Raw genomic sequence first — 16,144 nt, 5'->3', positions numbered from 1 at the left:
AAAGTATGATATCCCATATCCATATTGACTTTTAGTATTGCATCCTCCAATATGCAGCACTAAGTTCCTGTCCCTCTCAGAAGAGGCTACTGGATATTTAAATTCCCAGGGAAGCATTGCATGGCCTAAGTGTCTTCCTATGCCAAATTTGCATTCTCTACAGGGAGAAACTTTACCTCTTATAACCTATAGGGGGAATTTCACAGATGGCCAGACAACATAACATAGCTGGCAAAAGTTGTTAAGCCATATTTCACCTCAAAATCAATAGCAGAAAAGATGCCTTTGACCTTAGGAGAGAGGTCTTTTCTTTTAGACCACATTAAAGGGTACCTGTCATGTAAAATAACGCTATTAGCTTGCAGATATGGGTTATTCTGCAGGTTAACAGCATTCTGTCAACAGGTGGCGCCTGCACCAAGAGCCCTACTGCTGGAGGAAACGATCTTTATTCCACTTGCCAGCTTCGCTTTTTCAGTCACACGGGGTGGTACTGGCACAGTTTCAGTTACCGCTCGGTGCATAGAGAGCAGTGACTAGAATCGTACCCCTGTTATTTATTGACAGCGCATTTATAGACATGGTGGACAAGAGTTTATCAAAACCCGCTCATTAGAGTTGAGCGATTTTGGTCGGATCGGGTTTCATGAAACAAAATTTGTTTCAGACGAAACTGGTCCGACTAGGGCAAAAAAAGTGGGAGTTTCGTCCGAAACCCGACCCCAATGCAAGTCAATGGGAAATAAAAGTCGGCATTGAGCGGATGACATTCATCCACTCAATGCAGACTTTCATTCCCCATTGACTTGCATTGGGGTCGGGTTTCGGACGAAACTCCCACTTTTTTTGCCCTAGTCGGACCAGTTTCGTCTGAAACAAATCTTGTTTCATGAAACCCGATCCGACCAAAGTCGCTCAACTCTACCGCTCATAGTAGAAATAGTCTACAAATAGTATTACTATGCACTTGAAATCCACATTATACCAATTCTAGCGCATAAATTTTGTGGCTTTCCAATGCGGATTGACCCTCTCAATCCTAGGTAAACCAGGAGCACAATGTGATAACGGGCTGAGTTCTTACCCATTGGAGTGTATCAGGGGCTTCTCCATATCATGCTGAGCAGACTGTAAACTCTTCCGCTTTCTATCTGTTGTCTCTTGTGAAGTTGGGTTGAGCATTTCTAATATAGGATCTGTCCTTTTTTTGGCCTTTGGAGGTTTACATTTCTTACGTTTTACTTTGCCTTCTTTTAATTCATGGACATTCATAGTCTGTGTCTCCAAATGAGATGTAATACTGTCTGTCCTTCCTTCCATTTCCAAAGCTTTCCTCTTTTTCTTCTTTTTCTTCATATTACTACTGACTCCATTGTTCCCGTTACAATGTTCGCTGTGCGATTCAAATTGGCATTTGTCACTTTCATTTGAGGACCTGGTAACCAATGTTTCTACAGATCTGTCCTTCACGGTGGCCTGCAATGCCATGGATGACGAAGTGGTCTTCTCTGAAGAAAGGTTGGCACGGTGGCTAAGTGAAGGAAGGTGTTGGGATGGTGACACACTATGCTGTGTATGTTTTACATGGAAATTAAAAGATTTCTGCTTAGGAGTATTGCTACAAGTCCCATGATTGTTTTCTGCAGCTTGTGATTCCCTATAAGACAAGAAATGTATTAACTGCTTTTACCCAGCCGGGCAAACATTACTACTACTTGTGCTGACATTTGATGTTTATTTTTTTTTTCTTTTGACCATATGCCTGGCCATACTTCTAAGCTAATGTAGCCAAAGAATATGACTGAGACTTGCCTATGGATGACCTTTCTCTGGATAGGTCATCAATGAGATCTTTGGGGTCTGATACCACTACCGGTTAGCAGAAACCTGCTCTGGCAGTGGCCAAACGTAAGCAATGTACTGTAGGCAACTCCATACATCGCTTCATGGCCGCATACGAATAATGCACCGCACCTCCCATTCATTAGAAAGCAAGCAGGTGAACAATAGTTCGGTCCTGGACAACCATTGCTGCATGCTCACCAAGAGCCAGGATTAATGCAGGCTTAATGCACTTTAATTCCCACACAATACCACCATAGTTAAAGTGCACCTGTCCGCAGTTTTGGTCGATATAAGATGCGGCCACCGCCTTTCAGTCCCCGATCCGACCTGAAAGAGAAGAAAAATAAGTTTTATTATACTCACCCGGGGGAGGTCTGGGCCGATGGGTGTTGCAGGTCCAGCGCCTGTCATCTTCTTGCGATGCCGCCCTCCTGTTGCTTCATCGCTCCCCGGCATTGCACTCCTGCGCAGGCGTACCTCTCTGCCCTGTTGAGGGCAGAGCAGATTCCTGCAGTGCGCAGGTGCTGGGCCTCTCTGACATTTCCCGGCACCTGCGCACTGCAGTACTTTGTTCTGCCCTCAATAGTGAAGAGAAGTATGCCTGCGCAGGAGCAGGATGCTGGGGAGCGATGAAGCAACAGGAGTTCGGCATCGCAAGAAGATGGGAGGCGCCGGACCTGGACCTGCGACACCCATCGGACCGCACCGCACCCTGGGTGAGTATGATAAAACTTACTTTTCTTATCTTTCAGATCGGATCGGGAGCTTATCTACAGCGTTACAGAATAATGCCTGAAAGGCAGTGGCCGCATCTTACAGCGGCCAAAACAGGCGATGGGTTCGCTTTAAGCATATTACGTAGTTATACCAAGAGGATTGAACCGGATAGTAACTGTCTTACGCAAGAATAAAGTGCACATTAGAAAATAACAGTTACATAAAAGACATTATATGACTTTGTATATTGTACACCACATGTTATTACTAATAAGAGAGGTGAAAAGCATATCTGATATGACATTTGTCTTTACTATGAAATCCATTCTCAGAGATGACACGGCTACACTTACCGATGCATATGGAGCAGCTTGATTGCAGAGGGACCAGGGGAAACTGAGATGGGATGAGTGGAGCCGGCAGTGATTGAGTGAGGAGGAAGGGAGTGGGCGTCATTTCTGCTTCCCTTCGGCGGCATGCTGCCCTGTAGTTATTGACATAAATAAAATCTTGGTGGTGTAAAGAAAAAAAGGGAGGTTTGAGGCAAATGAAAACAAATGAAAAAGGGGAAAAATAGAGATTTTTTTATATACTTCTAGAAGCCACAGAAATTAATATGAAATATAGGGATGCATAGAAAGGATATAACAATGAGAGAAAAGGACAGCGACAGGTAGAAATGGTAGACCACAGCCATAGCAAAAACAACACAGTTAATGGGATAAAGAAAAAAAAATACATAAGGATATTAAGCAAAAAAAAATAATAAACATTTGACTAATTTTTAACAAATTCCATTCCCACACAATTTCACCGCGTAGAATCATGATCATTGAAAGACACTGCACCATCAGAAAATGACCTACTGTGTAAAATTGTATGTTTTCTTTAATTTTAGGTATTGTTAATGTTTTTCTTTTTCATTTCACCAAATGCATTTAAAATAAATAATTTATAAATAGAAATCTTGCAAATGTCACACTGGCCACTAGGGCTATACTATACTTCCTGATGTTTCAGGAAATCCACTTGTACCTATCTTTTGTATTGAAGCATATAATGAGCATGTGCAGAATTATTGTGACCGGAGGGGGGAGCAAGGTCAGCTGTGACATTACCTATTGTAACTGATGGATCCTGTTTTATCTGCTGTGTATAAATGGCTTAATAGTCATTGAAACTGCCTGTGACCACTTCTGAAAAGTTTAGAGGACAACCCCTTCTTGATCTAAATGTTTGGCTCCGATAAAATAAGAAAGCTCAAATCCAGGGCTCTTGTGTGGTTGTAGGGTCACTTGACCCCAGTGCCCAATCACTGCTGGCATCAGTGTCCCCACCTTCGGCCGAACTGAACATGAAGAGTAAGTCCAGGCTGCAGCCGATCTCCAACTTCCTCTTCATGTTCAATTTGCCAAAAGGCGGGGGGACAGCAACGCCACTGTTGAATGGACGCAGGCCTCGCGTGTCACAACAGCACGGGAGCCCCAGGGAATGTGGGTGCCGACACCTCCTGAACAGTGGCGGCACGGAAGGCGAGTTTAAGCTTTCCTTATCTTAATCAGGGCCAAGCTTGAAGTATGACAAATAGCAGACAACTTCGGCACTAAAAACCAGTGTGGTGGCTGGAAAAATACTGTGCTGTGTAAAATATGCACTTTTTATGCTTTTTTTTCCACCATACATTTGAATGATGATAAACTGTTTAAAAACTTTTAAAGAATTTACAACATGCCAAAAATGCAGCATCTGTACAAGCACTAAAGTAGCCCAAGTGACTAGTGAGAAAAGTCTAAGATCTTATTTTTATAATATGGCATTTTTTTTACATGACAAAACATGGGCAAACTTTTTTTTTTTTTTTTAAGGGCAACCTGTCAGCAGGATTGTGCACAGTAACCTATGAACAGTGTCAGATTGTTACACGGATTAAAATGATACTTGGTTGATGAAATCAGTCTTGTGGTTGTTGTTTAATCTTTATTTTCAGTTTTCAGTTAATGATATATGCTCGGGATAAGGGGCGGCCTGTGGGGAGGTCTTCATGTAGTGATCTGATTAGATATTCATAATGCAGACTGCTGACAGGTCATTGATCCCTCACTGACCTGCCCCTAGTTTGCATAATGGATATTATATTTATCTTGATTATTAGGGGAACAGCAAACAAATTATACACACACAACACATGCCATCAAATGCCGCACAGGTGCCATCGCTGGAACCTGCCTGCAGAAGGTTTTCTTTTTCCCTCCCAAGATAAATATAATATTCATTATGTAAATTAGGAGGCAGGTCAGTTGAGGGGTCAGTGACCTGTCAGAAGCCATACTGATGAATATCTAATCAGAGCACCACATGTAGAACCACAAGACGGATTTCATCACCCAGGTATAATCATCATAACAGCACCAACCTGACACTGTCTGTAGATTACTGTGCACAATCCTGCTGACAGGTTCCCTTTAAATAGGTAAATCTCTTGATGATGCACTTCCTATAATACTGGTCATTATGGTATTGATGGAGGTAACTGAATGAATATTGTCCCCGTGGACAATAAACGGAGAGGTTGTGCAAATGCTCATCCACTGCTTGATTGAAAAGTTGAACCCCCGAGCACTGATCTTTGGTTTGTGGAGGTTCAACTGGCCAGACCCCCAGAAGCCAGCAACTTATCACATATTCTGTGGAAAGCTGCAAAAGCGTCAACACCTATAAAGGGAATCTGTCAGGTGACTTTCTGCTATGCTATCAAAGAGGTTTTCCACTACTAATTTAACCCCCTTTCATTTGTCCTAACTATTCCCACCTAACACATGTTTTACTTGCTCTGCTCCTGTAAGCTCACCGCTGTGTGTCGTATATCCTTTTATTTTGATTCTGTCTCTGCTACTTCAGATCTCTGGACCAGAATTGGATGAACAGAGCAGGGCACCTCACTGGTGTTGGCGGGCTACGTCTCTGAGTTACAGCAGTCTGAGCATGCATGCTCAGGTCAGTTTTCACAATCCTGTCTGAATCCTGCTTTGAAGTGTCGTCTTTTCACCTGACAGGGGGTGTTACTAGTGCAAGACATGTAATGACCAACAGTCTGCTCTACTAATCTCATTGCAGAGCTGGGTGTGATAACTCACACAGTATAGCAGAGCTGAACTTTGTATTACTTTGCAGCTTCACCTCATCTTCTGCTGTCAGCACAGCTGCAGAGCTGTGCCTTACTTCAATTAACTTTTCTTTAGTTTTTATCTCATACATCCAGTGTGCGCAAGGCTGGGCAGTTTAGCAAAACTGACAGCACTAAGAGAAGAGAACTACAAATGCAGAGGTGTTTGTAATGAGACAAAGCTCTGCTGGAGTACTGCTCCCTCAAACACTGTCTACTCGTGAGCTGGCACACCACAGCTAACAGCACTGATATAGGACAACTGCACTTGTAGATTTGTTTGTAATGTTAGAAAGATCAATTCTGTTAAATGTGATTATACCTGTCAGTTATTACATGTCTCACACTGGTAACGCCTCCTTTCATTTAAAATAATCTCTGGAAGCCAAGTCTCATGCAAATCAGTTTCCAGTCTAAAGATCTTAACCGTTCATTTACACATTAAAAAAGCATGGATTTTTCAGGAATAAGGCAGATATCAAAGTATCACATAAATGGCTTAGGAGGGTTGATCCTACTGACAGTTTCCTTGTTAAAATTTTCATCAGGAACAGTAAAAACAAATAAATATAGGGCATATCATTATAAATTCTTAACCCCTTTCTGCCATCTGACGTACTACCCCGTCCATGTGACCTAGGCCTTACTCTTGGACGAGATAGTACGTCATGCCCTTTTAATGCGACCTAAGTTGCGGTGAGTGCATTAAAATTCCAGCGCCATCTTACTCCTTGGAAGATGGTGTCAGCATCCCGGGGGCTGTCCCCGCCTACCGGGCCTCCCGATTGCTGTGATTGGCTGTTCAATAAGCCAATCGCAGCCTCTCTCATTGGCTGAAACAGTGAGGTCCCAGGCTAGGATTGAGTACCGATGTACTCGATCCTAGGCCGGTACCCGGCAACGCCAGGCATCAGCGAAAATCCCTGATTGGGCGATCGACAATCACATCGATTATGCCAATCGCAGGGCACAGCTGTGGTGTTACCGCACTGTGCCCTGTAAGAGCACTGATCCTAGGCCGGTGCCTAGGACAGGACAGGAATGGCCTGCAGCTGCCAATTGGCGCGATCGATGTAATCGTCGATAGTGCCAATCACAGGGCACAGCCAGCTGCGGTGTGACCACGCTGTGCCCTGCCAGTGACCTGCCCTAGGATCAGAGCTGTGTGCTCCGATACTAGGCCGGTGCCTAGCAACACCGGGGTCACCAGGGCCAGCTCTGATTGGTGGGATTGAGCTTTGTGGTGCTACAGAAGCCAGTAACACCACAATCCCTGCTGGAGACAGGAGAAACGAGACAGGAGAAACGAGACTACAAACGTAAGTGTTGATCCCTGCCCGATCTCTCTTTATCCACCCCCATACCCCCTTCCCTCTTTTTACCCCCCTTTGCGCCACCCCCGTGCGCACATTTAGCAGCCGCCGAGCGTTGATTGGTGACGCAATTCACCGATCAACAAACATGCCCGCTTTTTTCAACTCGGCCCCCTTTGCGCCACCTCCGTGCGCACATCCAGCAGCCGCCGAACTTTGATAAGTGACGCAGTTCACTTACCAGAGCTCGTGCCTGCTGTTTTACACTTTACTTTTCAGACATTTTTTTCTCCCCATTTGCTTTTTTCTTTTAGCTTTTTCTTTTCAAACAAGTTTGCACCAATCACTATCCCCCCCCTCCACACAGTTATAAAGTACACACAAGCACCATACTCAAAAAAAATGTCCCGTCCATCACGTTCGTCCCAACAGCACTATTCATTGGAGGCGGCATATGCTTTTCTTGCCTCTGACACTGATGGCGAGGAAAAGGATCCCACATTTCTTTACTTTTCGGATTCTTCATCCTCATCCTTATCTTCCTCCTCGGATCCTGCGGAACCGCCACGCAGACGTCCCAGGACAGAAGATGAGGCAGCACCCACCATTCCCGAAGATGAAGCTGAACCAGCGCACCCTATATGGACCTCGCCTCCTGAAAATTACGAGCCACAGTTTTCTGATCTTGTGGCAGAATCAGGAATCAAGTTTGACACCACCGGCCTCACAGAAATAGACTTTTTCAAAGTCTTTTTCTCTGAGGATTTTTTAACCTCATGGTGGACCAAACTAATCTGTACGCTCGTCAATTTTGCCACAAAAGCCCGTTTCATCATATTCTAACTGGTCTCCCGTAGACGCAGTTGAAATTATGCAGTTTTGGGGCCTGGTCCTTAACATGGGGATCCTGAAGAAGCCAGAATTCGGCAATATTGGAGAGTTGATATTTTATATAACACTCCATTGTTCCGAATGGTCATGGCCCGGACGCCTTTTGAGGCCATCCACAAATTCCTGCATTATACCAATAATGCACAGTGTCCCCCACTAGATGTCCACAACTTTGACAGTCTTATCAAAGTTCGACTGGTCATTGTACACTTCAGCAAAAAGTTTGCTGAAGTGTACGTGCCCCAAAAGGGTTGAGTCCTTAGTTCATTTTAAGGGAAGGCTCAGATTCCGTCAGTACCTGCCCAGCAGGAGGGCCAGGTACATAATTAAACTCTACAAACTGTGTGAGAGTACTTCAGGTTACACCCACAGGTTCAGAGTTTATGAAGGAAAGAACCCCCTGAATGTCCTCCTGTCCTGGGAGCGAGTGGGAAAATTGTGTGGGATTTGGTGCACTCACTGCTGGATAAAGGTCATCACCTATACACTGATAACTTTTATACCAGCATCCCACTCTACAAATCCCCTTCTGCGCGAAGTACCACAGTCTGCGGTACTGTCCACAAAAATCAGAGAGGCCTCCCGAAAACACTACTTGGGCAGATGCTCAGAAGGGGTGACAGCAGAGCCCAATGTAGCAACCACCTGCTGGTGGTCAAGTACAAGGACAAGAGGGATGTACTTTTCTTGACCACCATACACGGTTATGACAGCGCCCTAAGCACTGTACGAGGTACCTCTATACAGGTCAGCAAACTGGACTGTGTACTGGGGTACAACAAAAACATGGGGGGGTGTTGATCTCTCCGATCAAGTCCCCCAAACATACAGTGCTTTGAGAAAGGCCAAAGTGTGGTAAAAAAAAGCTGGCCATGCATACCGTACAAATGGCAATGCTCAACGCTTTCCTGCTGTCATGATGTGATGATGTGCACGCCACACCAATACGTCGTACCTTCAGTTCCAGGAGGAAGTAGTTAAGGCCCTGGTATTTGGCACTCAGGAAGAAGCGGGCAACAGTACTTCCAGAACTGAAGGTGCTCGTATTGTACCAGGTCAGCATTTCCCAGAGGTGGTCCCACCAACTGAAAGAAAAGGTAAGCCGCAAAAAATGTGCCGAGTGTGTCACAAAAGGGGAATACGCAAGGACAGCATTTATCAATTCGACACTTACCCCGAAAAACCTGGCCTGTATATGAGATTGCTTCAAATTGTACCACACCTCCATGCACTACTAATTTACTTAGATTTATAGGAAACAGTAGATTACTTCCAAATAGGGGGAACATTTCCAAAATGATGTCACTTGTGGGTTTTTTTTACTGTTTCGGCACATCAGAGGCTCTGCAAACGGAACATGACGCACGCAGACCATTCCATCAAAGTCTGGATTCCAAAATGTAACTACTTCCCTTCCGAGCTCCGACGTGTGCCCATACAGTAGTTTTCACCCACATATGGGGTATCAGCATGCCCAGGACAAATAGGACAACAGCTTTTGGGGTCCAATTTCTCCTGCTACCCTTGGGAAAATAAAAAATTGGGGACTAAAATATCCTTTTTGTGGGGGGAAAAAAAATAGGATTTTTTATTTTCACGCCTGGGCATTACAAACTTTAGTGAAACACTTGGGGGTTCAAAGTTCTCACCACACATCTAGATAAGTTCCTTAGGGGGTCTAGTTTACAAAATGGGGTCACGTGTGTGTGTGTGTGTGTGTGTGTGTGTGTGTGTGTGTGTGTGTGTGTGTGTGTGTGTGTGTGTGTGGGTTTCCACTGTTTAGGCACATCAGGTGCTCTCCAAACACGACATGGCGTCCGATCTTAACTTCAGCCAATTTTGGTTTGATAAAGTCAAATGGTGCTCCTTCCCTTCCGAGCCCTGCCGTGCGCCCGAACAGTGGTTTTCCCCCACATATGGGTATCGGCGTACTCAGGAGAAATTGCACAACAATTTTATCTGTCCATTTTCTCCTTTTACCCTTGTGAAAATAAAAAAAAAAAAAATGTTACTAAAAGATCATTTTTGAGACTAAAGACTTAAACGTTCATTTTTTCCTTCCACGTTGCTTCTGCGCCTGTGAAGCACCTGAAGGGTTAATAAACTTCTTGAATGTTGTTTTAATCAGCTTGAGGTGTGCAGTTTTGGAATGATGTCACAAAGATTCTTCATATGTGAGGTGGTCCCTAAAAAAATGGTTTTGTAAATTTTGTTATAAAAATGAGAAATCACTGGTCAACTTTTAACCCTTATAACGTCCTAATAAAAAAAAAATTGCTTACAAAATTGTGCTGATGTAAAGTAGACATGTGGGAAATGTTATTAACTATTTTGAGTGACATATTTCTCTGTTTTAAGGGCATAAAAATTCAAAGTTTGAAAATTGCAAAATTTTCAAAGTTTTCGCCATATTTCTGCTTTTTTCATAAACGGAAGTTATATCGAAGAAATTTTACCACTAACATGAAGTACAATATATCATGAAAAACAATCTCAAAATCGCCAAGATCCGTTGAAGCGTTCCAGAGCTTTACCTGATAAAGGGACAGTGGTCAGAATTGTATTAACTGGCCCGGTCATTGACGTGCAAACCACCCTCGGGGGTAAAGGGGTTAAACACGTTTGATTAGAAAACCACAATCGTTTTCTCTATGGAAGTAATCACTTTAGAATTAAAATGGCGCCTGTCTTGTTACACTTCAGAAACCTGTCGTCCATTAAGACAGGTGTCTGTATGTGCAGTAGGAAGCTCCAGGGTTTCCTTCATATGTAGAAACATATGCTCCAAATAAATATTCTTATCTGAAGATAATAGGAGTGCTGAGGTAAGAAGATGTTGCTCACACTACTGTCCACCCTGGATTGTGATCAGATACTGACGATACCAGGGGGTGCAGAGGTAAGAAGAGGTCACTCAGACTGCTGTCCACCCTTGCTTTCTGATCCCATACTGGAGATACCAGGAGTGTTGCAGTAAGACGAGACTGCTCACACCATCTGACCTAATCTCAATATCCCTGGTGTCTCTAGTATTAGAAGAGGTTGCCCACAACACTGTCTCTCAACTCTCCTCGCCATCTTTCTGATAGACTATTCATAGCTACAGGTCACACCAGGTCGAGATTTCCACTCCACATGCTCACTTGCACCAATTCTACGTTCTTGCACAGAGATCTGTCAGTGAAACAAGGTTCAAACCAGATAGGCCTAAATGCATCTGCACGAATACTTTTTATATTTCTTTCAGGGTGCAGTTGGGCCCAAATGGTTCTACAAACTTGTGGCCTCTGTTCACACAGGATGCATTCTAGTTGGCACTGCGCAGCCCCCCCTATATGGTGTTACTAAGAGGTTGTGAGCCAGAAGCCCTGCATTCCCTGTGTGAACACTGCCCCACATGCGGATTATTTCTTCTGCACTGGTGTACCACACGGCCAATTCCTGATTGTAGGCTGGCTGTCTCATTTGGTATTTATGCACCTGTGCAGCTGCCATTTTACTTGGGTCCGCTGCACCCTGTATTAGTGCAGATGCATTAAGGCCTGTCTGGTTTGTATCTGAATTTTTTGGACTATTTTTTCCACTTTTTGAGGTTTTCATGTTAGAGTAGGACTGGCAAGTGTAATTAACTTTGACGCAGTTTGCCAGCTTCTGTATTCAGGCCTTAATATCAACCAATACCTTACATATATTATGTTTTTTGTGCACTTTTTATATTTCTTTCAGGGTGCAGTTGGGCCCAAATGGTTCTGCAAACTTGTGGCCTCTGTTCACACAGGATGCATTCTAGTTAGCACTGGGCAGCCCCCCTATATAGTGTTACTAAGTTTGTGAACCAGAAGCCCTGCATTCCCTTTGTGAACACTGCCACATGCGGATTATTTCTTCTGCACTGGTGTACCACATGGCCAATCCCTGATTGTAGGCTGGCTGTTTCATTTGGTATTTATGCACCTGTGCAGCTGCCATTTTACTTGGGTCCGCTGCACCCTGGATTAGTGCAGATGCATTTAGGCCTGTCGGGTTTGTATCTGAATTTTTTGGAGGATTTTTTCCTCTTTTTGAGGTTTTCAAGTGAAACAAGGTTGCAGTTATTTTTATACTATAGTGGTTACCTTCATAGACAACAGAATCTGTATTAGCTTTTTAAAAGTATTTAAGAATACTAATAATGACATTACCATTAGTTACTATAGAAATTCTTGGAGATGCCTTTCAACTCTAGTACATGAATACAGCTTCAAATGAATTTTTTGGTCGAGATAAGTACCATTTGATCATCAACGCATGACATTTCATATAAAATTCAATTCATGCTACTTTAATTACAATGTAACGATTGTATCACTGATATGAGAGCTTAAAAGGGAATCAGTAAGTCGAGATACCCCTTAATAACTATCTACAAGAGGCTTCATTGGGTTTAATGTGCTCTTAGCATGTAAGCTAATCAGTTTACCCCAACTGTCTACTGCTAATGTCTGACTGTACAGAGTGTATGCCATTGTGATTGCAGTCTTCACAAACTCACCTTTTTAGCTGATAGGGCTAGTTTCTTGGCAGGTGGTGGTGACATTGTAGTCAATGCCTCGCAGACACTGGCCAGCGTGGGTGACTTCGATTTCATAGCACTGCCTGTCCCAGGCTGCTCAGCTTCCATTGTTGGAGAGCAGCATGAGGAAGTTGTGTTCCCACTAGTGGGAGAGCTTTGAGTTGAAGACTGTCCATTCATGTGAGATTCTTGTTGCTTTACATTTTCCATCTCTACTTGCTTTGTCTTGTTACTACTTTCCTGGTTTTCAATACTTCCAGTTTTAGCAGCAGAAGATGGAGCTGGATCCTCATGATCCCAGTTTTGTTTGGAATCTTCCTGCATTACTGCTTCATTAGTGGGGCTTGTGGCATTAGACGCCTTTAACTTGGCATGAAGAGGCTTTTTCATTCTACTCAATTGATCATCCAAGAAATAAGGAGCATATGATGTTTTACAGCTGAGCTTCGGAGAAGGGCCTGCGCTAAGAGGTCGTGTACGGTTAACTCCATTATGGTCCTTGTTGCAAGGTAAAATGTCTGAGTGACTGACTGGGACCCCAATGTCTTCCACTTTTTGTGGCTTTTTCTCATGCAAACCCTCAGGTTTCTAGAAATAAAAAAATACATGGGCTAATCAGTGCAGATTAAGCAATAATACCACCGAGTAATTATTTCTGGATCTCCTGCATCAGTATAAGCAGTAAGCTAAACCTCAACGACAGAAAATACAAATGGAAAGAGCAATCATGCATTAAAGGGAATCTGTCACCCAATTTTTGGCCTATAAGATGTGGCCACAGCCATCAGGGGCTTATCTACATCATTCTGTAATGCTGTAGATAAGCCCCCGATGTAAGCTGAAAGATAAGAAAAACACGTTTTATACTCACCCGGGGATCCGGTCTGGTCCGATGGGTGGCGCGGTCCGGTGCCTCCCATCTTCTAGAGAGGACGTCCTCCTCCTTACTTCTGCCGCGGCTCCTGCGCAGGTGCACTTTATCTGCCCTGTTGAGGGCAGAGTAAAGTACTGCAGTGGGCAGACGCTGGACCTCTCTGACCTTTCCCAGCGCCTGCGCACTGCAGTACTCTTCTCTGCCCTCAATAGGGCAGAGAAAGTATGCCTGCACAGGAGCTGCGACAGGAGTAAGGAGGAGGACGTCATCTCTAGAAGATGGGAGGCGCCAGACCGGACCACGACACCCACCGCACCGGACCCCGCCCCCCGGTGAATATAATCTAACTTGTTTTTCTTCACTTTCAGGTTACATAGGGGGCTTATATACAGCATTACAGAATGCTGTAGATAAGCCCCTGATGGCGGTGGCCGCATCTCATAGAGCAAAAACGAGGTGACAAGATTCAGTCACCAGGTTTATGCTGCCCTCTCTCTAGAGACGAGTCCCAGTATGTTAATATGGGATAATTTGCACAATCACATTTTATTAATGGTGGCTTGAGCTCTGGACTCCTCACAATGCCATCTACAGTTCACCTTCATATTCACCCATCACCGATAAAGATTTATTCCTCTCCAAAATAAGTTCTTGCTCAGAGGAGCTTATTTCATACAACAGATATCATATGGACAGCACACAAACCAAAATTATTCGATGATTGTAGTGAAAAATCAGCACTCGTCCAGCTCCTCATTCCTGACTGCACGGTAACACCTCTATGAATGCCATATAGACACCATCCAATCCTTACGGCAATTGATTATAACAACTGCATTACTAAAAGAAAAAATGGAACTTGGCCTTGAATTTTGATGTATCAAACAGATGTTAAAAACGGACAAACAGGTTACATATGGATTACCATATGGATGAAAAACCTTCAGTTTGTTTTCTGGGTTAAAAATGACGGATTTTTCATACACTCATCTGAAAGTGGTATGATAGTCGCAAAGTTGTCAGCAGGGGAAAGTTCGTGGCGGGCAGGACTAACCTGCACCTATTGGCTCATCTCTATATATAAATCTTATTGTGTGTGTGTGTGTGTGTGTGTGTGTATCACTAACCAATCACGAAGCATCTTTCATTTCACCAGAGCTGTTCAAAAGAAGCTAAGTTGTGATTGGTTCCTATGACCAACAGTTTTCCTTGCAACCAATCACTAAGCATCTCTCATTTCACCAGAGCTGGTTAAAAGTAGCTGAGCTGTGATTGGCTGCTATGAGCAAGTTTTCCCACTTGACAACACCTCAGCAGACACTGACATGGTGGTAGAAATCTAGCATCCCCAGGAACATAAGCTCCAGCTATCGCCTGTCCCCCAGAAAGGAGCAGTGAATACATGACAAATGAATCCCCCCTCCCGTGTGGTATCATTAAGTGACACACATGAATGTAGGAAAGTGCACATATTAAATGTCATGTGGATTTAATATTTTCTCAGACACTTTTATGCATTATTGATGTGTTACTGTGCTCTGATGCTGTGAGTTTTCTTTAACGTGCTACTTTCCCCATAATTCACCTGAATATACCCATATAACACGTAATGCTTTTCCCATAACCCATTAAATATGATACTGTACTGCATACAGATGCTGTACATCCATGAGCAACTCAGCTGGACAAATTACAAATTGACCTGGGATCTTAGTGAACCATGTTTCTGTGCAATTTCACTATTCTACTTTTACTGGCTTTGACAGGATGATGTGGGATATTAGGGGTAGTAGTCCGGTAGCTCTGGCTGACGGGATGATGTGGGATATTTAGGGGTAGTAGTCCGGTAGCTCTGGCTGACAGGATGATGTGGGATATTAGGGGTAGTAGTCCGGTAGCTCTGGCTGACAGGATGATGTGGGATATTATAGCGAATGAGGTTATGCGGAGTGGGCGGGGCTCTACATTATAATTTGTTATAACTAACAGTAGTTAGTTACTATGCCCGGGTAGCGCCAGGCTCTTCAGCTAGCGATTTTATAAAAAGGAGATTTTTGTGTACTCACCGTAAAATCTCTTTCTCTTAGCCTCTAATTGGGGGACACAAGACCTTGGGGAGTTATGCTTTCCGTCCACTAGGAGGCGACACTATGCTTAATCTGAAAAAGATTTGGCTCTGGCTCCTCCTCCACAGCATACACCCCTGGGAGGCATCCGCCTTACCTCAGTTTTTGTACCCAAGCAGTAGGAGGAGATAACAAATCCAACATAACCAAGCCTATAAACAAAGGCTACTATGTACAGCTCAAGGAACAATATGAGTACCCAACATAATAACAGCCCGCAAGGGCAACAGGGTGGGAGCTGTGTCCCCCAATTAGAGGCTAAGAGATTTTACGGTGAGTACACAAAAATCTCCTTTACTCTGTCGCCTCATTGGGGGACACAAGACCTTGGGACGTCCCAAAGCAGTCCCTGGGTGGGAAGCAATGGACGAATATTGTGCTGACAGGTCCCTAGAATTGGGACACTGCCGCCGGCAGTACCAGTCTACCCAGACTCGCTTCCACTGAGGACTGAGTATGCACACTGTATTGCTTTGTAAACGTGTGTAAGCTAGTCCAAGTGGCCGCTTAACACGTGTTGTGCTGAAGCCTGGCGTCGAATGGCCCAGGAGGCTCCTACCGCCCGTGTGGAATGTGCCGTGATACCGGCCGGAATAGGAGAATTGTTTAGGCGGTAGGCGTCATGGATGGTGGACCTGATCCACCTGGCAAGGGTAGCTTTTG

General features: G+C 44.1%; 1 protein-coding gene across 1 annotated transcript in view; it reads right to left on the bottom strand.

Annotated features, from left to right (window-relative positions):
- Positions 1-16,144, bottom strand: part of USP36 (ubiquitin specific peptidase 36) — a 97,849-nt gene that overhangs the window by 25,599 nt on the left and 56,106 nt on the right. The window contains exons 13-15 of the mRNA XM_073588073.1: positions 12,461-13,069; positions 2,916-3,046; positions 1,085-1,657 (exon numbers count right to left, since the gene is read on the bottom strand). Of these exons, the coding sequence (XP_073444174.1) occupies positions 1,085-1,657; positions 2,916-3,046; positions 12,461-13,069 (1,313 nt within the window). The remainder of the gene's footprint in view (positions 1-1,084; positions 1,658-2,915; positions 3,047-12,460; positions 13,070-16,144) is intronic.

Source organism: Dendrobates tinctorius, unplaced genomic scaffold (genome assembly GCF_039654945.1).
Source record: "Dendrobates tinctorius isolate UK_male_01 unplaced genomic scaffold, ASM3965494v1 ptg000103l, whole genome shotgun sequence".
NCBI lineage: Eukaryota > Metazoa > Chordata > Amphibia > Anura > Dendrobatidae > Dendrobates > Dendrobates tinctorius.
This window is presented reverse-complemented; position numbering and strand designations above follow the sequence as displayed.